Raw genomic sequence first — 24,964 nt, forward strand, 5'->3', positions numbered from 1 at the left:
TTATTGGTGACACATCACAATTGTATGATAGTTATTAATTGCCCAAAAGTTAAGATAAGTAAGAAATAATCTGATTTTTATTTATTGGTTCCATATATATCAGGGGGCTGAAACTTGCAGCAAATGGGCCATTTGCAGCCCGCAGGATATTTTGCAGAGAACTAGTTGACATCAGTTCAATGTCGGTGCACCCCCTGCACTTTTTTTTTTTTTTTTTTGCCATGTCATCTCCCCAGGCATTTCAAGTGCGCATGGTTTAGCGACCATAGCTCAGGCTCATAACAGCTTTCGTGGAAACAAGTCACCAAGTGGAAGAAAAATATATCCTGTCACAGAGTCCCAGTCATTTCTTTTTCAAAAGCTGCCGTGATGGGAAACCTTGCCAAAGAAAACAGTCAGTTTCAAGAAAAACTGGAGACAGAAGGTTTTGTTGTTGACCATGGTGGCAACCCGGCATGTCTTGAATGCACAGAGAAAATTGTCGTGCTAAAGAAAAAACGTTGTCGTGACTGAAGTAGACGTGCTGAGGGGAACGCGAAGTACCAGTGAGATGAGAGAAGACCGGCCCGCCAATCTTGTTCACCTTCTAAAGAAGCGCTCACTGAGGATCGATGGTTGGGTTAGTTGTAGTTTTTGTGGAGTACTCAATGCGGCCCAGACTCGATCTCCAGCGGTCCCGCATAAAATGACTTTGAGACCCTTGCCAAACCTTTTGAAAATGATTCAACACATATTCTTAGGTTGCGGCGCCCAGAGTGAGAACCACGGCACTAATTCACGTCGTGGTGCTTTTTGGAAGTTTGAGTGATGTTCATGTTTTACAAACACATTTGAGAATAGAGTTCCTGGTGCTCACGTTCCATTTCTTTATTTACATGCACCAACAGGTTTTCAGAGCAAAGAAAACAAACAACTTGGGGTTTTCTAAAAACAGCAACCTCACTTCCTGTTCAAAGAATCATTTCCAAAGTAAAAAGTGTTGATGATGACAAGCGCTGATGAAAGACCGATTGGCTCTTCAAAAGGAAGATAAGAAATGGTGACGACATTGCCGTTGTTGAGTCACAGGCCGACGACGGGAGGAAACAGTGCAGCACCTGCCGGAGGAAGAAGAGTCGCATGAGTCCTTTGCAGAGGTTCCACCCCCACTGCAGTTGGCGCACACTTCCTTCCACATCATTTCGTACTTTTTGGGCTACCTCCACCATCTCCCACGTCCACATCTGGGACTTTCCAGTCCATCTGGCGGCCTTTTTCATAAAGTCCCTTCAGGACCTTCCTGACTTGGTCGGGGCCGCCTCCACGACTCACTTCTAAATACTTCCTGTAGAGCTGCAGGGCCGTGCGCGCGTCCTCGATGCTGTCGTGGGTTTCCCCCTGGATGCTCAGGTCTGATAGCAGGAGGGAAGGACATTTCGATTTGATTTAAGCCTTCATTAGTGGGGAAATTGAGCAGCAAAGTGGAGAGTAACAGGAAGACAAATGAAAAAAGGGGAAACCTCGACCAGTTTGACTGCCATGTAGAAATTTCGCCGGCGTCATGCGAACGGTACCTCCAACGGTACCGAAAATGGCACGTCGTTTCAACCATTAACATTGCAAGGGTAAAGCGCAAAATGACATTTGCAACACTTTACATTGGTCAATCATCGGGAAAAAAATGACTGCCCACACAACAGTATACATTGATGGCAAAAATGTGAACTTTACCAATCAGCTCATGACGTATTCCCAGTGAAAAATATGGAGGTGTACAAGCTTCCGGCTTCCGTTTATTCCAAGCTAACATGACGCTGCTGGAGCAAAAACTACTTCATTCATAACACTTAATTCTTGGCACTGTCGAATGTGACAATAGAGACCTGGTATTCTATTTTGTGGTTGTTTTCATGCCCTCAAAACAGAGTTGGGCTGAGCGTGTCAAAATAAGACGCTTTCACACCGACGTGCATGTACTGTGATAGAGCAAATGGCTCATGAAATCGGACACGGTGCAACTGGAGCCAAGTATAATGTGAAACACCATTTATGGTATCAACGTCATTTCAGCAGCTTGCGAGTGTTATTTTAATGAGTTTGATACCATCACAATACATTGCAAAAGCGACTGGAAGATAGCCCGCCTCCGTAGCCCAAATGCGGAAATGGTGCATGCATGTTGGGAGAAAGAAGGTTTTGGCCCGACGTCAGCCATATGAGAAAAATGACAATGTGCAAGTGCTACTCAATTGTGGAGATACTAGCATTGAACTCTATAATAATAATAATACATCACATTTGTAAGCGCCTTTCACAACACTCAAGGACACTGTACAGCCAAGACCAATAGTAAAACACAGATAAAATAATAAAGAAAGAAAGAAAGATTTAAGGCGGGTAGGCAAGTCTGAATAGGTGGGTTTTGAGCTGGGTTTTGAATAAGGAAAGAGAGTCAATATTACGAATGTTGGGAGGAAGTGAGTTTGGGGGCAGAGCGACTGAAGGCTCTGCACCCCATTGTACTGAGACGGGCAGAGGGTAGAAAAAGGTGGAGGGAGGATGAGGACCTGAGTGAGCGAGAGGGAATGGAGATTTGAAGAAGATCTGACAGATAGGGGGGCGCAAGGTTATGGATGGCTTTGAATGTATAGAGAAGTATTTTGAAGTTGATTCTAAGTTTGACAGGAAGCCAGTGGAGCTGTCGGAGGATGGGGGTGATATGATGGAAGGAGGGGGTTCTCGTGATGATCCGGGCTGCTGAATTCTGAACAAGTTGAAGTTTATGGAGGAATTTTTGATGGACACCGAAGAGGAGTGAGTTGCAGTAGTCAATACGGGAAGTGACGAGACTGTGAACAAGGATAGCGGTGGTGTGCGGAGTGAGTGAGGGACGGACGCGGTTTATATTGCGAAGGTGGAAATGAGCGGACCGGGTAATGTTATTGATGTGGGCGTGAAAGGATAGTGAACTGTCAAGGATGACACCCAGACTCTTCACCTGGGGGGAAGGAGATATAGTGGCATTATCAATTGTGAGGGAGAAACTGTCGGCTTTGTTTAGAGTGGATTTGGTACCGACGAGTAGGAGTTCAGTTTTATTGCTGTTTAGCTTGAGGAAATTGTGGGTGAACCAAGATTTGATTTCTGAGAGACAGTGAGAGAGGGACGAGGGTGGGAGAGAAGCGTCGGGTTTGCTGGAGAGATAGAGCTGGGTGTCATCCGCAAAGCAGTGAAAGTGTAAGCCAAATTTGCGGAAAATGTTTCCGAGTGGAAGGAGGTAGACAATGAAGAGGAGCGGACCGAGGACAGAACCCTGGGGAACACCAGAAGAAACGGGGAGGGATTGTGAAGTAAAAGAATCAACTTGAATGAACTGAGAGCGGCCAGTGAGATATGAGTGGAACCAATGTAGAGGGGTGTTGGTGATGCCTATGTTAGAGAGTCGATTGAGGAGGATGGGGTGAGAGATTGTGTCGAAGGCTGCACTCAGGTCAAGGAGGATGAGGATGGAAATAAGGCCAGAGTCTGCTGCCATGAGAAGATCGTTTGTGATTTTTATGAGGGCTGTTTCAGTACTGTGACGGGGACGGAATCCGGACTGGAATTGTTCATAAAGACTATTGTCGGTGAGGTGGGAGTGGATCTGAGAGGCGACAGTTTTCTCCAGAATTTTCGAGATGAAGGGAAGATGGGAAATGGGGCGTAGGTTATTGAAGTCATTGGGATCTGAACCAGTTTTTTTCAGGATTGGTGTGACAGCTGCAGTTTTGAAGAGCACAGGAACAATTCCAGTCGACAGAGAGGAATGGATAATGGCTGAGATGAAGGGAAGCAGAAAGGGTAGGCAGGATTTGACCAGAACTGTGGGGAGGGGATCAAGCTGACAGGAGGAAGTCTTGGATTTAATGACGAGGTCTGAAATTAATGAGAGATGGGGGAGTTCAAAAGAAGAGAACAGTTTGCAAGGGGTGAGAGGTTCAGATGAGGGGAAAGGTACAGAGGAGCCCAGATGCTCTAGTTCAATGAAGGGCCGGAAAAAAAGTCGACCAACTCTGTTGCCGACCACAAAAATTGGTCTGGACACAAATGTATGCCTTTCCAATTTGTTAATATTGAGGCGCGAAATATTCACTTTGCCGCAGAAACAGCTTTGCGAAACCGCTTCTTTCAAGCCACTATTAAATGATTACCGGTAATCAAAATAAAATGAGAATAGCCATGTTTTTCCACCAATTGTATTTCAGTTCCTAATGGCTCTGGACATGGTGCTTTTTGCTTTTGAAAGCCTTTTATGGCCTTAATTTTCTCAGAAGCCACTTCATGACTTGTTCTGCTTTTTAATGAGCCGCGGAAACACTGTTCAAGAGGCGGGCTCTCGTGGAGCAACATGCAACATTCTCGAGTCTGGAGCCGACAGCAGCTCCTGCATGCTTGTACTCATCGTGTTCATGCGTTTTACCGGTCTCCCGCCATTCAGTAGCTATCTGACAAATGCATCCGCAACTGTGGTTCTCCTTTCACCCCCCCCACCCCCACCCCCCAAATTTGGTGATCTACAGTGGGGGAAACTATTCAGTAAATGAAGATTGTAATTCCTTCAATAAGGAGCAGCAGGACTGTACGTGCAAGTGTGTATAAAGGAATGTTTAACTTGATCCAGAAGAGCTGTCTAAGCAGTTAGAAGAGCAGCAGTGTACACGTTGAACACGATGCAGTAAGTACTAGACCGAAGGTAGCGAGAAAAAAAGACGCAAAAAGCACGAGTAGGTTCAGAAATATGGAATCCTACTTCTTGGCTCCAGACCCACTCTGACCCCAGACCCCAAGATGCTTACAAGATGAGTGTGCGAGAATCCCATTTGGTCATGTTCCCCTTGGCAGACTTACCGAGAAAGTACCAGGCGAGAAAGCGCAGCGAGATCATCCTCTTCCGAGGCAAATGGAAAAGGTAGACTGTATCAATGACTTGGTCTTTGAGCACCTGGAAAGAAGTATCAATGAGCCAACTCTTAAATCACATTCAACTGGATGTGGAAATGTGGACAGTGCAGAAAGTATACCAATAAATTGATCACTCTGAAGTCCTTCTGCAAGCCGTGACCGACAAAGCGGACTCCTGTGTCGATAAGGAAGCGCAGCTTGAGGTAGGTGGACTTCAGAGTCGTCAAGTGCTTGGACGAGATCTTGGCATCCAGGTCACCCGGTTTGATGCCGGAATACTGAGTCAAGTAATCCACCACCTGTATGACATTCAAACGTTCAGCAGTGTGGGGATTAATATTCCACCAATGATCCCATCACCTCGCGTGATGGCATACAAATCCACGTGGCATTTTTAAACACAAGAGTGCATGCCCATAAGGTGCAGTTATTATCCAGGTCCACTTGGGGTCGCCATCCCAACTTTCGATTGTAGTATCTGTGATTTTGAGTATGAATGGCTTGAAACGGAAGGGCCTGACTTGGTGAGTGATGTGGGTGTCAAAGAATAAAGTGTTGACTTGTCCCTGAGCTCATTCCTCATTGCAAGACATTCTGACTTGATGTTGCTCAGTCAATTTTTGTTGTGAGCAAAAACTTAACTTGCCCCATGAAATTCAAAACACACTGCCAGTCGATGGCAGGAAGCAATTTCACAACATTCAACCACTACAAGTTCACATGGTTACCTATTAGTGAACCTACAGCGATAAAGGCTGGGTTGAGCCGATTCATCAGCCGAAGATAGCTCTTCTGAAGTGAGTAGAAAAATAGTCTTGGTTTTTTGCCCTTGTCTTTTTTTTCTCTTTTGAGAGCGGGGGAGGGGGAGCCGCACATGATCACATTGCAACACAATCCAGAAATACAATGGAGATGGTTCCCCCCCCCGATTGTTGTCCGATTTAAAATGCTACAGGACAAAGTATTAAAACACTCAAATGTTTTTCCTGTAACTCCTAACATTTGGGTCTTTTTTAAAAATTGATCATGTGATTAATCGCTTTTTGGAATTTTATTGGGCTAGATAATGCAGTCAGCATTGCCCTTGGGGGAAAAAGGTGTATTATTATTATTTGTGGGTCTCTTGTGTTTATGTGCTTGCATTTTCCATTTTTTCGTGCACGTATGTTGCTAAAACCAAAAAGAAAAAAATTATCCAAAGGAATGAAGTGAAGACAAGGTGGATGATGTCCATTCAATTAAAGTTTGAAAATCAGGGGTGAGATGTGCGTGAAGCAGACTTGGCAAAGCAGTATGAGAACAGTAATTTTTGTCAAAACAACAACAACAAAAGTCTATAATAGAAATGCACTTCCCGTCTTTGGCCTCATCTATAGTCTTAATGACAGAACTTCTGGATTCCTTTTCAAAATCCAACATGGCCCTGGCGCACAACTGGCAACAGACCTGCTCCTGCGTGGAGATGTAGTCGTCGATGAAGGGCACACCCTCGTTGGGCCCCTGACCCCGCACGCAGGTGATCCTGGCCACGGACATCTGACTTGGCTTGATGGTCGACTTGGTGCCGTCACTGCGCAGCTCCGCCTCTTCCTGTGTGCGCACACGTCATTGCGATCGACGGCGGCGTTACCTTGAGAAAGGCGGGATAGCGAGAGCCGCCTACCTGGTTGAGTGTAACAAACTCTGCATCCAGCCCCACCAGATCGCCTGCCTGCGGCATCTCGCTGACCATGAGCGGGATGAAAGTGGCGTGACTCTTCCTCTGTTTGCGAGCCAGCGAGGCCTCCGTCAGCAGAACGCTGGCATCAATGGGCTTTTGAACTGAAGACATAAACCGCAAAGCGGGAGGTGCCACATCAAGACTGTTTCACGTATGCGTGAGTGTGTGCATGACACACAAGGGAAACTCACTGCGAAGGTCGTATTTGGTGTGGTAGTTCCTCTTGGCGTAGTAGAGGACGGCGGGCACTTTCCAGCTCATGTCGAACTGAGCAGCTTCAGTCTACAGTAAATTGGTTGAAAACACAAATTGATGAACTGTCAAACACTGGTAGAGTCTGCTGCGGGTTGCGTACGGACGCCCAGCCGGTTGAATGCACGCTCTGCCGGGGATGTCGGCCCTCCTTCCCAGTGCGTTATGGTGAGCGTTTTATTGTATTTATTGCATTTAACCAACTTGTGATTGTATTGCTGTGCTGATTTTTTGTGGCGGAATAAATGGCGCTCATATTCAAGCAAAGTTCAGTGTCTTGTGTTCATTTCTGTGTGTCTATTCTCAACGATCCTGCTTGAGTAAATAACAACATATTGGAGTAACAAAATATTGTTAAAGTGTTTCAAAACAAGCGTAGACTTCGCTTCGGATGGCTCCGGCTGGTAATTTATCTTGTCTACCATTTTGATCACAACAGCTATGGCAGCAAGATTAGATCAAAGTTGAACCAAGCTGTGCTTGTACCTCCAGCAACTTCCGGAAAATGGGTGAATTCGGAGATGGCAGGACTCTGCACGACAGCAGCGATGATATACATGGAGCAAAGCCCACCTAGTCAAGGTGCCCCATTCACAAATTCACTTTTGGGCTATGGAACCTATCCGAGGCTATTCTTTGAAGAGAGTACCCCACCCCCAAAAAAAAAATCGTTATTTGAGTAGTTTTGTGCTCTTTCTGTAATGCCGTGGGATGCCACGAGATGCTGCCAAAGTCCTAACCAACAGCTAAGTAGTAATTGGTGTCAGAGATGTATTGTTGAAGTGATACAAACATTGTCAAGTGTTGATTGAAACATAAAAGCACAGTGTTTACGGCCTGCCACATACCAGGTGACAGCAGTGCATGACACTAAACAGTTGCGGTGTGCAGGATTCTGCGACTAATTTTGCTGCGCTGTGAAATTGGAATCCCAGGTTTACAGCGTCACATCATCGTCGTATAACAGCCAATCAAAAAAAACGGCTCACATGGGCCTTCACAGCAAAAATTCTTTCTGGTGACCAAGCGAGATTCATAAACAAAATTTCATACAAAAATCATAATTATCCAGAGTAGCTGTGGCTAAAACTGAAGTGTGGGGAGTCTGGGTCAGTGAAATGCATAAGTATAGCCAATGAAAGGGGTAATTGTTGCCAACTGCCTCTCAAATATCCTCACTGTCCTGTTTCTGTTTTTGTAGGACAACAATATCGCAGCCAGGGCAATCCTGGGCATTTTCTTCCCCCAACAATCGCTTTGTATTTGTGTTAAAAAAAAAAAATGGCGGGGTAAATTGTCGGTTGCCGACGAATTGTCCTAATATGCAATTGTCTAGATCAGTCCTAGGCAGCGTCACTCAGTAGCCGGCCAGCCTTCAGGGCCGTTCACTCCATTTTAATTTTCACATTGCCTGTAAAGAATTAAGACATTCTATTCTTTCTATGGAAGTTGATACAGTTAAAGCTAGGGGAGTGTGTGAGGAGCAGGGAACTCTGAAATCATGTCTTTGGTTTCAGGATGAATTAAACGGAAAAAAAATCTAAGAAAAAGAAAACTACTTTTGAAACATAAAATAGAAAAGGGGAATAACAACTTTTTTCTAGTCGTTACGCTGTTTTGTTTTTGTATTAAAAACAAATAAATAAAGAACAAATCTGAGCTTTTACTTTCAGGCCATAACACCTAGCCCTATATTTTGTATTGTATCCAGGTGTTTGTTGATGCGCCGTGGCCCTTGACAACCCAACAAATAGAGTGACCTAAAGTCTTTACCTTGTCAATGGGCTCGATGAGGAAATCGTTGAAAAGATACCACTGCTGGTGTGTGACTCCCTGAAACAAAACATTGCTGGTGCGGTTACACTAACAGGGAAGTAGCAAGGTATCAAGCCTCGTGCTGTCTGGCCCGGCCGGCTCGACTGACCTCTTTCCTCTGGTGATACGTTTCTCCCACTTTGATGTGTGCCACTAAGTTTCCCCCCGTGCGAGCGTCAAGGACATGAGGCACGGTCACCACCAAGTCGTAGAGGGCCACGCCGTCTGCCTCCTCGCCGCCACTCAGCTAGGGGCAACGCAAAGACGGTGAGCGGCCGAAACAAAGCCGCCCTTCTTGTCACCCTTCTGGCTCACCTCCTCTCCTTCTGGCCAGCTGCTGATCTGCAGCCCCTGGCTCTTGTTGATGGCCATCTTCAACGTGAGCGGGATCCACAGGTGCCTCAGGTCCTCCAAGCGGCCGAAGGCCTCCATGCCGCAAACGTCCTCGCTACTGGAAAAGGTCAAGCGGCGCTCAGACCAAAGGTGATGGGAATCTAGGAGTAAGGAGGGAGGGAGTCTTACTCTAGGCACCACTCGGTGGGCATGCGTGGGGCGTCTTTCGGCACTGCCGGCTCCGATTTCCCTTTTTGCCTGGCTTTAGTGAAGGCGTACTGTGTAGAGAGTCACAACAAAACTGGCTATTAAACACCCAAATAATTTGTTGTCACTTGAGTTGTGACGCGTTTGACACCAGATACGAAGGAAAACGTGTAGCTTAAAAATAGCCTCAGAAAACAAACTTATTTTTAAACCTCCGTAAACTATGACCACACGTTCTTTCCACAGGGACTTTCGCAGCATTTTACATGAGTGGGGGAGAAAAGGATACTTGCATTTAGACAAATGAATCGAGCCGAGTTCAAGATCACAATTGCACAAAAAACAGTCACACAATTTCACGAGTCGCTTGAAGACATTTTGTCGTTACAGATGCAGGTCAACTTTTCTAGATTTTTTTTTTGCGCCGATTCCAAGTCTGCCCTTGTTTTTTCCTCAAGCACATTAGGTGTTCATGAAGTAATATGTCATATATTTTCTAATGTGGATGAGTGAAGAAACAGGTGCAAGGTTTTTCATCATTGCTATAAATTACAATACGTGGTGAAATCCATATGGCTTTTGTAGGTCAAACTTAAAAAAAAAAAAAAACTCAAAACGTGCTAGAAAGGAAAAAATAGACATTTGGAACCTACATGAAGCCATCTCTGATTAGCAGGTGCTGTTGACCAGACCAGTGCAAGTCCTCAGTTTACAAAAGAGTTCGCTCCTACAAATTTACCAAGTTGGAAGGTGTGAGAGTCGAGCACTGACCCATGCTAACACAATAGACAAGCAGTTACAGTACGTTTAGTATTTGTATGACAAACCATGAATATCAAACGAAAAAAAAAGTCAGTCACATGTCGGTGATGTCATGAACCAAGGAGGAATCTCTGTCATTTTGTACTCCCGGTCCTCCAGCCTAGCAGGTGCCCAGCTGGTTGCCACGGCAGTCTGGTTGCCAATCACCGCCTAACAATTTTGGTTCCCTCATTTGTTGAGCATACCAGATCATGAAAATACCTCTGCCTGGACTTTCCAGAATTCCGCTTCTTTAGCGCTGTTCACCTCACAGTTTATCACCAAAACATCAGGGAGACACCGAATGTTGCGTGTCTGGACCTGCGGAGGTAGACACGCATGCACCAAGAGTGTCAGCGCAGGATGAGCTCATCAACGTGGAGCCTCGTGGACCGAGGTGGAACCCTTACCGTGGGCTGATACTTCTCACAGTTTTCACACCACGCCTGCGTATTCTGCTCCAAGCAGATGCTCTTCTTCAGGATCTCGGCAAAGTCGTACTCCTTTATCGTTTTCTCTGGAAAGTCAAACGAGCAGCAGAAAGTGACCAATTCCTCCCAAAACAAAAACCGGTCATGCACTTGCCTCAAGATTTGGATTGAGCACCTCTGCTCAAAGTTTACAGCAGAAATAAAGGTAAACCAAATAGAATTACATGTGTAATTCAACCAAACCATGTTAACGTTGCATCATAAAAGTCCACTAGTATAATGCTAACACACAATGCAGAATGTCAGATGGGTTAACAAACTTAGCATTGATGTGATGCTAATTATAAACCTGATAACAACTTCGATTTAACACAAGCAGCAGCAACACATTCAGACAGACAATCAAAATATTCTAAAAAAAAACAACAACAACAACTTCTAACACTCTTGCAGCTTTGCTGAGGAGGACTTCTGTTTCATAATCAAATCTGTCTGTATTAAAATGTATTATTATTATTATTATACTGTCCCCAAGTGGCAAAGGCGCACGCACACCAGAAGGAGCCGCACAATGTCCGCTAAATTGTCACGATGCACAAACTTTTTCAGTCGTTATACAGTATACTATTATTGTTGCATGTTTTTAAAAAGTGCAAAACTGTCGGGCAGTGGTTCTCAAAGTGTGGAACTGTACTGGTGGTACTCTGTCTGGCTCACTCTCGTGGAACTTGACAAAAAACAGGAACCAGCTTCAGAAAGCAGCTTGAGCTGTGATTGGTCATTAGCTGCCCTGAGCAACTGTGATGTAATTTCCTGTTGACAGCCAGTGGCAAAATGGCCACGGCCTGAGATGGACAAACGGGTGGATTTTACTGCTTCACGCGTATTGCACAAGTGCAGTATTCATCAGAATGATGTGTGTGGACTAGAAGGGGCGTAGACAACATATTGTCAAGAACGTTGTGGTGTTGACTTCCCCTTTAGCTGCAGTGTTCCGAGATTTAGGCGCAGTGTTCAAACTGCACAATGTTACAGTGATTTGCACGAGAATTATTGTCGGTGACACTTTCACCTACTGCATTTGATTGTTGATCATTACGGTAGTATTGGTGAGAAAAGCTTTGAGAACGACTGCCATTGTTCTGAAACAAAACATTTTGCTGGTGTTCTTTGGGGCAAAGGAACTATTTCATGAGCTTTCCACTCAATTGAATGGAAAAAGAGAATTTGAGAAAGCATGGAACACATTCAACATGTAAGTTTCAGCTTCACGGTAGTGTGCATTTGCAAAGTATTTACAGCGCTTGCACATTTTGCTAGTCTTGTGGGAAAAAAATTGGAAGAAATTCTTTTTCACACCACCCATAATGACAATGCAACAAAGTTTGGGGGATAAATGTTTGCAAATGTATTACAGAGGCAAAATACTACATATACAGTATATATCTTGTTGATTTTGAAACTTGGCTTGTAGCAGATGTGTGCACATTTTGAGCATGACGCCTCTGATCCACTGCTTAAAGGACGCTTTGATTCTCTCCTCTTTCATCTCAAACTGCTCCAAACAACAAAGCGTGTGACGGAAAAGTGGTTAGGACTGCACGACTGTCCGTGTTTGATGTTATGTGCTGTGTTTATTATTTTACTTTAACTGTTTTGTTAAGCGTTTTGTTACAGCTGCCGCTGTTGTGAAAGCGCTATATAAATCAGCATGTATTGTATTGTATTGTATTGTATTGTATAAGTACTGACAGCCTTAGCTGCAGTGCGGCATGCTTGACTGTCAGGATGGCAATGGTCAGGCGATGAGCGGCGGCTGGTTTTCTGCAAACACGACACCTGGCATGCACACCACAGACTTTAATCTTTGTCTCATGAGACCAGAGAATTTTTGTTTTCAGGGTCTGAGAGTTGTTCAGGTGCTTTCTGGCAAACTCTAGGCGGGCTGCCATGTGCCTTTTACAGCGGGGGGACTTGCGTGTGGCCTCGCTAGCATACAGGCCTGATTGATGAAGTGCTGCAGAGATGGTCATCCTACTCCTGTCTCCACAGAGGACGGCTGGAGCTCTGACAGGGTGATTGTCGAGTTGTTGGTCATTTTCTCCCCTGACTGCTTTGTTACGACAGACAGCCAGCTCTAGGAAGTGTCCTGTGCGTGGGAACTTCCAGTGACGGATGATGGAGGCCCCTGTGCCCAGTGGACGTTTCAAAGCAGCAAAAATGTTTCTGTAGCCTTGGCCAGATTTGGGTCTCCAGACAACCCTGTCTTGGAGGTCTTCAAACACTTCATACTTGGTTTGTGCTCTGACATAAATACTGTTACCTGCGGGTCCTTCTATTGACAGGTGTGTATGACTTTTGAAATGATGTCCTCTCAACTGAATTGACCAAAAGTGGAGTCCAATTAAGAAGCAGGAAACACTCAGTGGACACATGATGCGCTCGGCCAAGCTCAAGTACGAGATTGGTGGCGAGGTTGTGAATACTTTTGGACACTTTCTAAATAAATTTGCAAACATTTCAAAAACACACTTCGCATTTTCATGACGGGAATGTCTGCGCCCTTTTTTGAGGGGGAAAACTGAATGTATTCTCTTTTGGAATGAAGCTGTAACATAACCAAATGTGTGAAGAGTGAATCGCTATAACACCTTTGGCAGATGCCCTGACCTGCTGCCTTCTGCCTTGACTGTAAGTGACGCTGACCAGAAAGTGGGAGGGCTCGCTGGACTCACCTTGAGAGTTGTGCTCGGGGTAGTGCATTGTGAAGAGCAAGGTGAGAGAGGAGCGTACGGTCTCTTTGCCGCAGCGACACAGGCTGCTGTTCTCCACCTCGCATCCAAACAGCCTTCCGATGGCAGACTCGCCAGACGAGCCCAGGGAGCTGTCAACACAACAATCTGGTTTGGGTTTCCTTCCTCACTTGAGCATCTATTAAGGCTCAACTATTTAGGTCAAGAATCAAACTGAGGTTTCCTCTCACTATTGCAATTTCACATTTCTATTGACAGTTTTTAGGGACATGTTTAACATCACAAGAGGAACGGTTATCTCAAGTATCTGTGTTGCTGCCATCGCATCAAAGCTCAGACCGAAGACAATGGTGGGTAGTGGTGGTCTGGTCTCATCTCACCACTCCCAACTTTTTATAGCCACACCGGGTCAGATGACATGTTAATTTCTTTGTTTCGGGGATTTGCATGGAGGTGTAACTCCCCGTCTCTCATTATCATATTGTCTCTATATATTCTCATGACCGCATCTTTTCTGGGCTTCCTGACAAAATCTGAAACTCTCAGGAGCCCGAATCGATTCGTAAACTGCAGAAAAGAAAAATAAAACCTTCGAAGGTACCGTTCATCGTTTCCCGCCTGTATTTGGATAACCAACATCCTCATCTTCCAAAATTAACAAACACGCGGAGGAAGAGAAAGGCCGACACTCTCCCCCAACACATGCCACTGTATGAGACAGTAAACCAGCGTGTTCAATGGCCAAATAGGATTCTAAAGCTGGACTGATGCAGCGGAACATGGAAGATGCCACCGTACATTTTCAACCTCTGTAGTACACAAACAACAGTAATGGAGAAAAGGTTCATCCCTTCCCATTATGTTGTCGGTGTTGCACCGCACCATCGAGAATGCTTCATCGCAGCTTTTAGGTAGCGCATTCCTTAGATTAGCCGTCCACAAGGGATGGATGCCAACAACAAGTGGCCACTAATAACTTGGGCCTCATTTGGACAGATGGGTTGCCTCTGACCTGCTGCTGGCTCCCCTGTAGGCCTGTGGCCCCTCCTGCTCTTGAGTCTCTTGGTGCAGTTGTGTGAGAATGAAGCGGTTCCAGCTTTGGATGAGGCGCCCGAGTCTGGCTTTCCCTGTTTGCTCATCAGAGTCTGCCAAGATCAGCCCCAGCGCCGACGCTTCGGGGATGGTGCGAAATGCCCGCAGGAAATTACTTGCCTTGATGAGAGAAGACAGAAGAAGAGCATGCTGTCAAGGAGCCGGCCGGCCGGAGTTTGCCAGCCTTAAATGAGCTAATGCACATATGGCGGCTCAGCTCCTCTCTCAGCTTTCCTAGTGCGGCAGTACAATAAGCGCAGAGTGCTAAAGACTAGACGCCTGGGAATATTGAGATAGGCTCTCCGTGTTTGCGGCACTGTTTGTGTTCATACACTCGTCGCTACCAGGGTTATAAACACCACACATTCTCATCTTTGGCTCGTGTGCAAACCCTTTTTCCCTTTGTATGTTAGCATTCGGCTGGTGGCGGTTCTGTGGTTGCTTTAGATCCACGTGTAATTCTCCCTTGGTTTCCATTTAGTTTGACAATAATCATCTTGAAGGTTCTTTTTTTGAAGACTTTTACTGGTTGCAAGTCGCCAAGCTCGACGATGCGGCTTGACTGACCTGACATGGATCTCCTCGTGACAAATCCAACATGTGGAAGAGGAAGCCCAGCTCGCATGCCAAACAAAACTCCTTCTGACACAAATGATTCTGTACCAGGCACCGAATTGGCTCCAGGAAATACAATACCTAAAGTGCAAACACAAACAGTCAAATGTTGACGATTTCAAAAACAAAACAAAACACGGGCCTCATGAAATCGATCTCCCTCTCACCTGGATCATGCAGTTGCAGTAGGCATTAGGGATGTGAGGCTCCAGGCCGGCAAACAAGGTTTTGTTGTAATGTTTAAAGTCAAAGTCCTCCAGTCCCAGTTTGGAGTATTTAATGGTCACCTATTCGGGCACGACAGCGTCACCGTCATTGTCACACATGAGGTGTAATAAGCAATGCCGTCACACACAATTCAAACCTTTCTATATTTTTTGGGCACCATGTAGAGGTGGGGCTCTTCATCCCGTCCAATTGGTGACTCGGGAACTTGGTTGTAACTGTCATAATCCTGCTCCACATCTTTCAGTTTGTAGGGAACCTGAAGAAGGGAAGTAAAGACATGAAAGTGTCAACATGGCTGGTATCCACATCAGGTTTACACACACAGGCACACACATTCCTGTAAGACTATATTTGTGAGGTCCGGGTAACTCCAGATAGGGAGTGAGGACCACCCTTTCTGATAGGTTTAGAGAGGAACTAGTCTTAGATTTGTACACTAGATGTCACCCCAACTACTTTCCCCACTTCAACTTCTTTAAAAAACAGAGCAATAAAAAGTAGACTTGAAACTGAAATCATAGCAGGAGTGAGGACTCTGAATGGGCACATTCAAAGTCCTCACTCCTGTTGTGACTTTGGTTAAAATATCTCTTTTGGTTTTGTTGCAGTTAAGCATACAAATCAACTTTTGGTATGGCCTTCAGAGTTTTTCCTCTCTTATTAACCTGCAATTACACAGCAGACATTTTGTATTTTAATTTTAAAAAGTGTGAGTAGTCTGTTTTATGAATAATTTGATAGTTTCAACTTAAGATAAGCAGAGTTCCTCATTTATACATTATATATCAATCACAACTTGAACCGATTGATTGCTGTACAATTACTACTACAATAAAAGTGACCCATGCTTTGGCCAATTAATTTACGGAACTAAATCAAATATATTGTAAAACTTTATAAGTACATGTCAACATTAAATCTCACCTCAAGTAGAACATTTTTAACAACACTGCTCAGGAAGAGTAGAAAAGAATTGAAAAAAAAATACTCCAGCAAGAAAATTTAAATTTAAAAATGAAGAACTCGAGAAGCAGATCTTTTCTTGAAGTTCTTTACGTCTTTACAGGTTCTTTGAGCCAAGGCCTGCGGCTCTTTCATTTTGCAGTCAGTGCATTGTTCTTGCTTGACACCCTTTTATAAGTCTCCCCAGGTGTTTTTCCACAGCAGCCTTTTCTTCTTCATTCCATGGTCTCCTCAAATTTGCTCTGGGAGACCCTAAATATGATGACAATTGCAATTTAATGATACTCACAAAGACCACCTTGTGATAGCTTTACAATGTGGATTTTATACGTAAAAAAAATTAAAGTACTTGTCTTTTTCTCCAATTTAGATTTTGCCTGCTCTTTGGGTGTAAAGTTTTTTCCATCCATCCATCATCTACCGCTTATCCGGGGCCGGGTCGCGGGGGCAACAGCTTTAGCAGGGAAGCCCAGACTTCCCTCTCCCTAGCTACTTCTTCCAGCTCTCCCCGGGGGATCCCGAGTCGTTCCCAGGCAAGCTGGGTGACATAGTCTCTCCAGCGTGTCCTGGGTCTCCTCCCGGTGGAACATGACCGGTACACCTCACCGGGGAGGCGCTCAGGAGGCATCCGAATCAGATGCCCAAGCCACCTCATCTGGCTCCTCTCGATGTGGAGGAGAAGCGGCTCGACTCTGAGCCCCTCCCGGATGACTGAGCTTCTCACCTTATCTCTAAGGGAGAGCCCGGACACCCTGCGGAGAAAACTCATTTCAGCCGCTTGTATCCGGGATCTCGTTCTTTCGGTCACGACCCATAGCTCGTGACCATAGGTGAGGGTTGGGACGTAGATCGACCGGTAAATTGAGAGCTTCGCCCTTTGGCTCAGCTCCTTCTTCACCACGACAGACCGATACAACGTCCGCATCACAGCAGACGCTGCACCGATCCGCCTGTCGATCTCCCGCTCCCTCCTACCCCCACTCGTGAACAAGACCCCAAGATACTTGAACTCCTCCACTTGGGGTAAGATCTCCTCCCCGACCCGGAGGGGGCACTCCACCCTTTTCCGACCGGGGACCATGGTTTCAGATTTGGAGGTGCTGATTTCCATCCCAACCGCTTCACACTCGGCTGCGAAACGCTCCAGTTAGAGTTGGAGAGCCCCGTTTGAAGGAGCCAACAGCACCACATCATCTGCAAAAAGCAGGGATGTAATACTGAGGCCCCCAAAACTGACCCCCTCAACGCTTCGGCTGCGCCTAGAAATTCTGTCCATAAAGGTTATGAACAGAATCGGCGACAAAGGGCAGCCTTGGCGGAGTCCTACCCCCACTGGAAACGATTCCGACTTACTGCTGGCAATGCGAACCAAACTCTGACATCGGTGGTATAGTGACCGAACAGCCCGTATCAGGGGGTTCGGTACCCCATACCCACGAAGCACCCCCCACAGAACTCCCCGAGGGACACGGTCAAACGCCTTCTCCAAGTCCACAAAACACATGTAGACTGGTTGGGCGAATTCCCACATACCCTCAAGGACCCTGCTAAGGGTGTAGAGCTGGTCCACTGTTCCACGGCCGGGACGAAAACCACACTGCTCCTCCTCAATTGGAGGCTCGACTTCCTGACGGACCCTCCTCTCCAGCACCCCTGAATAGACCTTACCAGGGAGGCTGAGGAGTGTGATCCCTCTGTAGTTGGAACACACCCTCCGGTCCCCCTTTTTAAAAAGAGGGACTACCACCCCGGTCTGCCAATCCAGAGGCACTCTCCCTGTTGACCACGCGATGTTGCAGAGGCGTGTCAACCAGGACAGCCCCACAACATCCAGAGCCTTGAGGAACTCCGGGCGGATCTCATCCACCCCTGGGGCCCTACCACCGAGGAGCTTTTTAACCACATCGGTGACTTCAACCACAGAGATAGGAGAGCCCACCTCAGAGTCCCCGGGCTCTGCTTCCTCCAAGGAAGGCGTGTTGGTGGAGTTGAGGAGGTCTTCGAAGTACTCTGCCCACCGGTTCACAACGTCCCGAGTCGAAGTCAGCAGCGCCCCATCCCCGCTGTACACAGTGTTAGTGGTGCACTGCTTCCCCCTCCTGAGACGTCGGATGGTTGACCAGAATTTCCTCGAAGCCGTCCGGAAGTCGGCTTCCATGGCCTCGCCGAACTCTTCCCACGCTCTGGTTTTTGCCTCGGCGACCACTGAAGCCGCGGTCCGCTTGGCCAGTCGATACCCGTCAGCTGCCTCTGGGGTCCCACAGGCCATAAAGGCTCGATAGGACTCCTTCTTCAGCTTGACGGCACCCTTACTGCTGGTGTCCACCAGCGAGTACGGGGATTGCCGCCACGACAGGCACCAACCACCTTACGGCCACAACTCAGATTGGCCGCCTCAACAATAGAGGCACGGAACATGGTCCACTCGGACTCAATGTCCCCCGTCTCCCCCGGAACATGGGAAAAGCTCTGTCGGAGGTGGGAGTTGAAACTCCTTCTGACAGGGGATTCCGCCAGACGCTCCCAACAAACCCTCACTATACGTTTGGGTCTGCCAGGACGGACCGGCATCTTCCCCCACCATCGGAGCCTACTCACCACCAGGTGGTGATCAGTTGACAGCTCCGCCCCTCTCTTCACCCGAGTGTCCAGAACATGCGGCCGCAAATCCGATGATACAACTACAAAGTCGATCATCGAACTGCGGCCTAGGGTGTCCTGGTGCCAAGTGCACATATGGACACCCTTATGTTTGAACAAGGTGTTCGTTATGGACAATCCGTGACGAGCACAGAAGTCCAATAACAAAACACCACTTGGGTTTTGATCGGGGGGGCCGTTCCTCCCAATCACGCCCCTCCAGGTATCACTGTCATTGCCCACGTGAGCATTGAAGTCCCCCAGCAGAACAATGGAGTCCCCAGCAGGAGTACTCTCCAGCACACCCTCCAAGGACTCCAAAAAGGGTGGGTATGCTGAGCTGCTGTTTGGTGCATATGCACAAACAACAGTCAGGACCCGTCCACCCACCCGAAGGCGGAGGGAGGCAACCCTCTCGTCTACCGGTGTGAACCCCAATGTACAGGCACTGAGGCGGGGGGCAATGCGTATGCCCACACCTGCTCTGCGCCTCTCACCGTGAGCAACTCCAGAGTGGAAGAGAGTCCAACCCCTCTCGAGAGAACTGGTACCAGAACCCAGGCTGTGTGTGGAGGCAAGTCCGACTATATCCAGTCGGAAATTCTCTGCCTCACACACCAGCTCGGGCTCCTTCCCTGCCAGAGAGGTGACATTCCATGTCCCAAGAGCTAGCTTCTGCAGCCGAGGATCGGACCGCCAGGGTCCCCGCCTGGACTCGAATCTGCAATGAAATGGGACATCCCTGATTTGACACTCATTGTCAAATACGTTGCATGCATTTTAACTGGTTAAATTATGAAAAAAGAGATATAGTTCCTCATCCAAAGCTTACCATCCAATTCAGTCTTCCCTCTTTTGGAGAGATGCTTTTCCCTTTTTGGGGCTAAAGGTCGATACCACCACATGAAAAAGAGAACAAAGTGACACATTTTACTAAATCAGTGTTGAACAAAAATATGCTATCAAGGCATTCATTTAGTAACCCAATTCCAGTGAAATTGGGACATTATGCTCATCAATCAAAACAGAATACAATGATTTGCAAATCATGTCCAACCTATATTTAAGTGAAGCATTACAAAGACAAGACAACATTCAATGTTCAAATTGGTACATTTAATTTTTTCCAATAATATTTAACTTAGAATTTAATGGCTGTATTGCGTTCCATAAAAGATGGAACAGCTAGCAAAAAAAATAATGTTGAGAAATGCTCATCAAACCCCTGTTTGTCACATCCCACCGGTGAACAGGCTAACTGTGAATGGGTGGGTGCCATGATTGGGTCAAAAAGTAGCTATCCTGAATTCACAAGCAAAGATTGGGTGAGGGTCACCACAAGTTGAATCGTTGAAGGACAGAGTTTCACAACGTATAATTGCAAGGAATTGAGGGATTACGTCATCTTTGGTCCATAATATCAAAAGGTTCAGAGAATCTGGACCAATCAGTGCATGTAAGCGGCAAGGCCAAAAACAGATAACATTCAAAGGCCATGACCTTCTACCTATCAGAGAGCACTGCATTCAAAACCACCTTGTCCCAGCTTGTTTGGAACGTGTTGCAGCCATCAATTCCAACATAGTAGTGTAGCCAATTAAATAGAGGTTGAACATGACATGCAAATCATTGTGTTATGTATTAAATACAAGTTCGTGCTTCCATTAAGAATAGAGAAGATTTACTGGGCAACATATAACATTTGAAAGGTATGTTACAAGAACATCTTGTATGATTTCATGCTAGTCAGTGTGAACCAACCGACATAATTAAATTTTGTTAGACCAATGCAAATATTTGGCAGAAATAAAATACTGATTCCTGATTTAAAATAACCATCATCCATAAATTATCTTCCCCCTTCAAGTGCATTCCAGTGGCAGCCAGTGAACGAGCCTGGTCTCTATTGAACGCGAATAGCAGGGGTTTCGAAAAACAACTTTTATATTGATAGATTACATTGTCCAGTGTGGGCAATGCATTTGATAAATGAAATGGTAAGAACATGCATAGCAGGCTGATTGAACACTCTAAATTGTCCCTAGGTGTGAGTGTGAGTGTGAATGGTTGTTCGTCTCTGTGTGCCCTGCGATTGGCTGGCAACTGATTCAGGGTGTCCCCCGCCTACTGCCCGGAGACAGCTGGGATAGGCTCCAGCACCCCCCGCGACCCTAGTGAGGATCAAGCGGTTAGGAAGATGAATGATGAATGAATGAATCTAAATACAAAAATACCCAAAACAATGCTGTAATCGATCGTGTAATATTGTACAGTAGAAATTTTTGTTGTATGTCATTTCATAGTGCTTTAGGTGCTAGAGTGAATTTACGCCGCATTATTTCCCCCAAGAAACATTTGATTTATAACGGCTAAAAATACACAAGGATTAAATATAATTTATATATGTTCCTCATACTGCGTGACAACTGACCGGAACAAAATATGGAGAAATTAAAACTCTTGACATGTCCATTCATCCGTTCTGCCCCCCCCCCCACCCCAAAAGCCGACTGCCCCCATGTCGAGCGTTGCCACGTACAAAGTTACACCAGTGTAGCCCCTGAAAACAGCTTAAAACGGAGCAAATGTAACCCTGCTCAGGAGGTGGTTTAAACATTTACTCTGGAGTAAATGCTAGTATGCGGGGCAGCACCGATATAAAATGGGACGTGTGAACGCTACAGGAGTAGACTTGCTACGCGTGAAAAGCGTTGATTACATACGGGTAGAATGTGTTGCTTTCGTGCTCGTTTGTACTTCTGTCATCTTTCCTTTTGTAGGAGACTGGACCGTCTCAGAGTTGATTGTGTAGTTTGTTCCTTTGTTATGTGTTCACACCCCCCCCCCCCCACAGAATGTATTTTGTGATTCCTTATGTTTCCTTTCCAATTGCCTTGCCATCTTTAAATTTGATTGGCCACAGTAGAAGCAATAATGACTTCTGTGCCAAACTCGTTTGCCTTCCCTTTTTGTAAATGCTTTTATGGTTAAAGAAGGATCTTCTTTGCTCATCTTTTGTTTTTACATAGGTTAATGGGTTACCTTCTTTACGAATTGCAGACATGACTGTGCTCCTCTGCTTCATATGTCTGATGACTTGTAGAGTCTTCACTGGATGTATCATAAGAGAACAATTTTTCTACCTTTGGATGGAATATCTCCTCGTCATCACTCGACTCAGAGGATGTCTTAGTTGGTTTGTATTCCTCATCTGATCCAAAAAGACTTGAGTCAGAATAATCACCATCTTCAGTGGGATTGTCCATCTGTTATTAAAAAAAAAAAGATCAGAAAATACCATTGCAATTAATGATGTTAGAGAATAGTACTGATAATTCAGGCTTACATGACAAGATAGTTCTGTGGGATAAAATATTAATCGAACACATTAACATGGCAAAACAGAAATACCTTATAGAAATAACTTATTTTGTTTAATATGGGCAAATAAAGCATTTGAAACTCACCGGGTAATCAATTAAAAGTCGACTTATTATAATTTTTAAAAATGTCTATATCACTCATTTCCAGTGCTTGGCAAAGATAGGTAAGTGCCGAAACCAAATAATGGTATCAGGCTGATACCGGCATTATTTTAAGGTTATCGTGGAGGCTGCCAATACCAGCAATCGATATTTCAGAAAATTAAAAACGTAATAAATGTAAATTTAATACTGTACTAGTTGCCACTACACATTTGGCGAATCATCTGCGTCACAAAGAGAGGCTTATTTCCAAGTATTTGGCAATCCAATAACAATGATGGCCGACACAGAGTGCGGAGAGAACAATTTTCCACGTGAGCTGTACCCAGGTCAATCTTTTCATACACCTATTAAGATGCAATTTCTGTATATAATTACAATATTTACATTAATTCTTTGAACGCATCATGTGTACTTTTTAATCAAATTTGTTTGAATTCCTTCCACGTTCATCCTATTATATTCCCAGAAGAGGAAATTTCTCTTAGTATGTGGCGACTAAAATGAACGCATATTCACCAAATCTCTGCACGCCACAGCATTTTTTTTCTCCTTGAATTACATCAACATTCATCCACTAATTTGCCGATTAACGTCTAATCACTAAGTTGATATGAGTATGATAAGGTTAAGATTCATGCTGAGAATGCATCACTAGTGTGTTTTTATAAGCCTGGGCCAATAACTGGTTTGACGTTTGAAAAGTCAAAGTTTCAATCACCACTAATTCGGCTTTGCCAATAAGGATATTTGGGATCAATAAACGATGAGCGAGTGTGGTTACAAATCGCAAAGGTTGATGACAGTGACAATGTATGTTGCCACAAAAAAAATCATCAAAATGTCCCCATAAAATAGTAGAAAGCTTAACAAACATAGAAAATATGCATCTCTCCTCATATAAGTGGGGGGTTTTTCAGCCCAAAATGCATAGGTTTTGGTGATCCACACATTTAACCTTTATTATTATTATTTTTTATTTATTATTTTATTTTAACTTTTGTGTTGATAATGGTTCACAGTATAATATTTCGTTCAACCCACTTTGTTATCTGTAAATTGCTTGGTATTTTACATCGTCTTTTTGCAGTTACTTTCTGTATATGGAAAGACACTGGTTCCATTTGCAACTAATTCTTTGCTCAACTAAGATGGCGGCGGCGGCGAAAGACGCTGGGTCATTTGCAACTAATTTTCTGCTCAACTAAAATGGCGACGACGACGACGGCGAGACGATGGCGGCGCGGGGGGGGGGTGGTGGTGTTAAAACTTGATTTTACCACACCAACGACCTATTCTGTGGCGCTGTATTGTGTGTCTGACGGCCTATTGAAAGTTTATTGTTTGAGAGGAAACTTTCTATCTTGGTGACAACTCCTTAGGTACAGCATAGTAGAGTTATTCAGATAGTTGGTTTCACTCTAATGCTGATATAACACGAACCTTTGAGCCTGCCCGAATTACTTAGAATAACGAACTTGTAAGAAAATATTCAAAACTTGAGTGTCTTACCTGCTTTAATTCTGAAGTATTTGTCACTTTCTGGGGTTTTCTCGATGATGCTGACTCGTACGCTCACTCTTCTCAACGCCTTCCTTTTGTGCAGGTAGCAAAGCGCGCGTTTCCTAATTGATGGTCAGCGAGTGTGATGTGGGGGAGGGTAGCTGTAGAAACTCGTTTCCTGCAACGTAACTGTGACGTTTTGGGGTGTGAAAACAGCCCCGCCCCTTCATAACCAAAACTCCTTCACTTTTCCTCTGAGGTCCGTTTTGAAGTGGGGCATAGTAAATGTCAAGCAATATCAACATATTTTATGAAATCTTGTTTACACCAATGTCATGTACTCCTAAAATGTGTGTATATACATACTGTATATATATACAGTATATACACACACACACATATTTTAAAAACGACTTAAAATATTGTAATTGTTCTGAAAGCAACATTATTCCCAAATGCTAATATGGAATTGTGATGAAACATCATTATTATTTACTTATTGGATGCAATTCGTATTATACAGTTTCGATGTCCAAAGCAGAATAAAACGAATTAGATGTTCTGGGGACACGACTGCAACACTCAACTCTTCTTGCAAAGCTTTGTTGCTGCTGTATGAACCGCGCTCCTAATTGATCACGTGCTCAAACTAGTGTGGGGGAGGGGAGCTGAATAAACTAGGTTCAAACAGTGCAACTGCGAGGGTTTGGAGCTGGGAACAGCCCCTCCCCCCTTCATGGCCAACGATAAACTAAAAATGCTCAGCCTTTTAACTTTTATTTTACTCTGCGGTCTGTTTTGAGGGGAGCATGATAAATTTCAAGCAACATCTATATGTTTCAGCAACTGTAATAACACAAATGTAAATACCTGTTCATATTTTTTAAACCAGACTTAAATATTATAATTGTTCAATGAAACATAATTACAGTAAGTATTGCCATCTATGGACTTCTGTCAAACGAAAATTCCCTCACCCATAATAAAAATCTATGCATTACACATTTGAGTACGATATTACATTATATGATTGCTTCAGGAGTATGAGGTACCGAATCCCCTGATGCGGGCACTTTGGTCCCTCCACCACAGATGTCAGAATTTGGTTCACATTACCGGCAGTAAGTCAGAATCGTTTCCAGTGAGGGTTGGACTCCGCCAAGGCTGCCCTTTGTCATCGATTCTGTTCATAAACTTTACGGACAT

The 24,964-nt window shown here is 45.0% G+C and overlaps 1 protein-coding gene and 1 long non-coding RNA gene across 3 annotated transcripts in view; both read right to left on the reverse strand.

Moving 5' to 3' along the window:
* Positions 1-852: 852 nt before the first annotated feature.
* Positions 853-24,964, reverse strand: part of pan2 (poly(A) specific ribonuclease subunit PAN2) — a 37,394-nt gene continuing 13,282 nt past the window's right edge. Inside the window, exons 9-26 of one of the 2 annotated variants that reach the window (XM_052057968.1) lie at positions 15,304-15,423; positions 15,107-15,226; positions 14,892-15,020; positions 14,245-14,444; positions 13,215-13,363; positions 10,459-10,565; positions 10,271-10,369; positions 9,230-9,318; positions 9,023-9,155; positions 8,817-8,954; positions 8,666-8,725; positions 6,832-6,922; positions 6,584-6,741; positions 6,367-6,510; positions 5,040-5,219; positions 4,867-4,960; positions 1,188-1,391; positions 853-1,097 (exon numbers count right to left, since the gene is read on the reverse strand). In XM_052057968.1, the coding sequence (XP_051913928.1) occupies positions 1,063-1,097; positions 1,188-1,391; positions 4,867-4,960; positions 5,040-5,219; positions 6,367-6,510; positions 6,584-6,741; positions 6,832-6,922; positions 8,666-8,725; positions 8,817-8,954; positions 9,023-9,155; positions 9,230-9,318; positions 10,271-10,369; positions 10,459-10,565; positions 13,215-13,363; positions 14,245-14,444; positions 14,892-15,020; positions 15,107-15,226; positions 15,304-15,423 (2,250 nt within the window). In that variant the 3' untranslated portion in view covers positions 853-1,062. Of the gene's footprint in view, positions 1,098-1,187; positions 1,392-4,866; positions 4,961-5,039; positions 5,220-6,366; positions 6,511-6,583; positions 6,742-6,831; positions 6,923-8,665; positions 8,726-8,816; positions 8,955-9,022; positions 9,159-9,229; positions 9,319-10,270; positions 10,370-10,458; positions 10,566-13,214; positions 13,364-14,244; positions 14,445-14,891; positions 15,021-15,106; positions 15,227-15,303; positions 15,424-24,964 lie in introns of both variants that reach the window. The other variant, XM_052057967.1, reaches the window with a different exon arrangement.
* On the reverse strand, positions 18,457-24,310 carry LOC127596089 (uncharacterized). Its single transcript, XR_007961375.1, has 4 exons — positions 23,768-24,310; positions 21,813-22,036; positions 19,603-19,653; positions 18,457-19,491 (listed from the first exon to the last, which is right to left on the reverse strand). It is a non-coding gene; the product is annotated as an uncharacterized LOC127596089 (long non-coding RNA).

The sequence above is a fragment of the Hippocampus zosterae genome, chromosome 2 (assembly GCF_025434085.1).
Source record: "Hippocampus zosterae strain Florida chromosome 2, ASM2543408v3, whole genome shotgun sequence".
Lineage (NCBI taxonomy): Eukaryota > Metazoa > Chordata > Actinopteri > Syngnathiformes > Syngnathidae > Hippocampus > Hippocampus zosterae.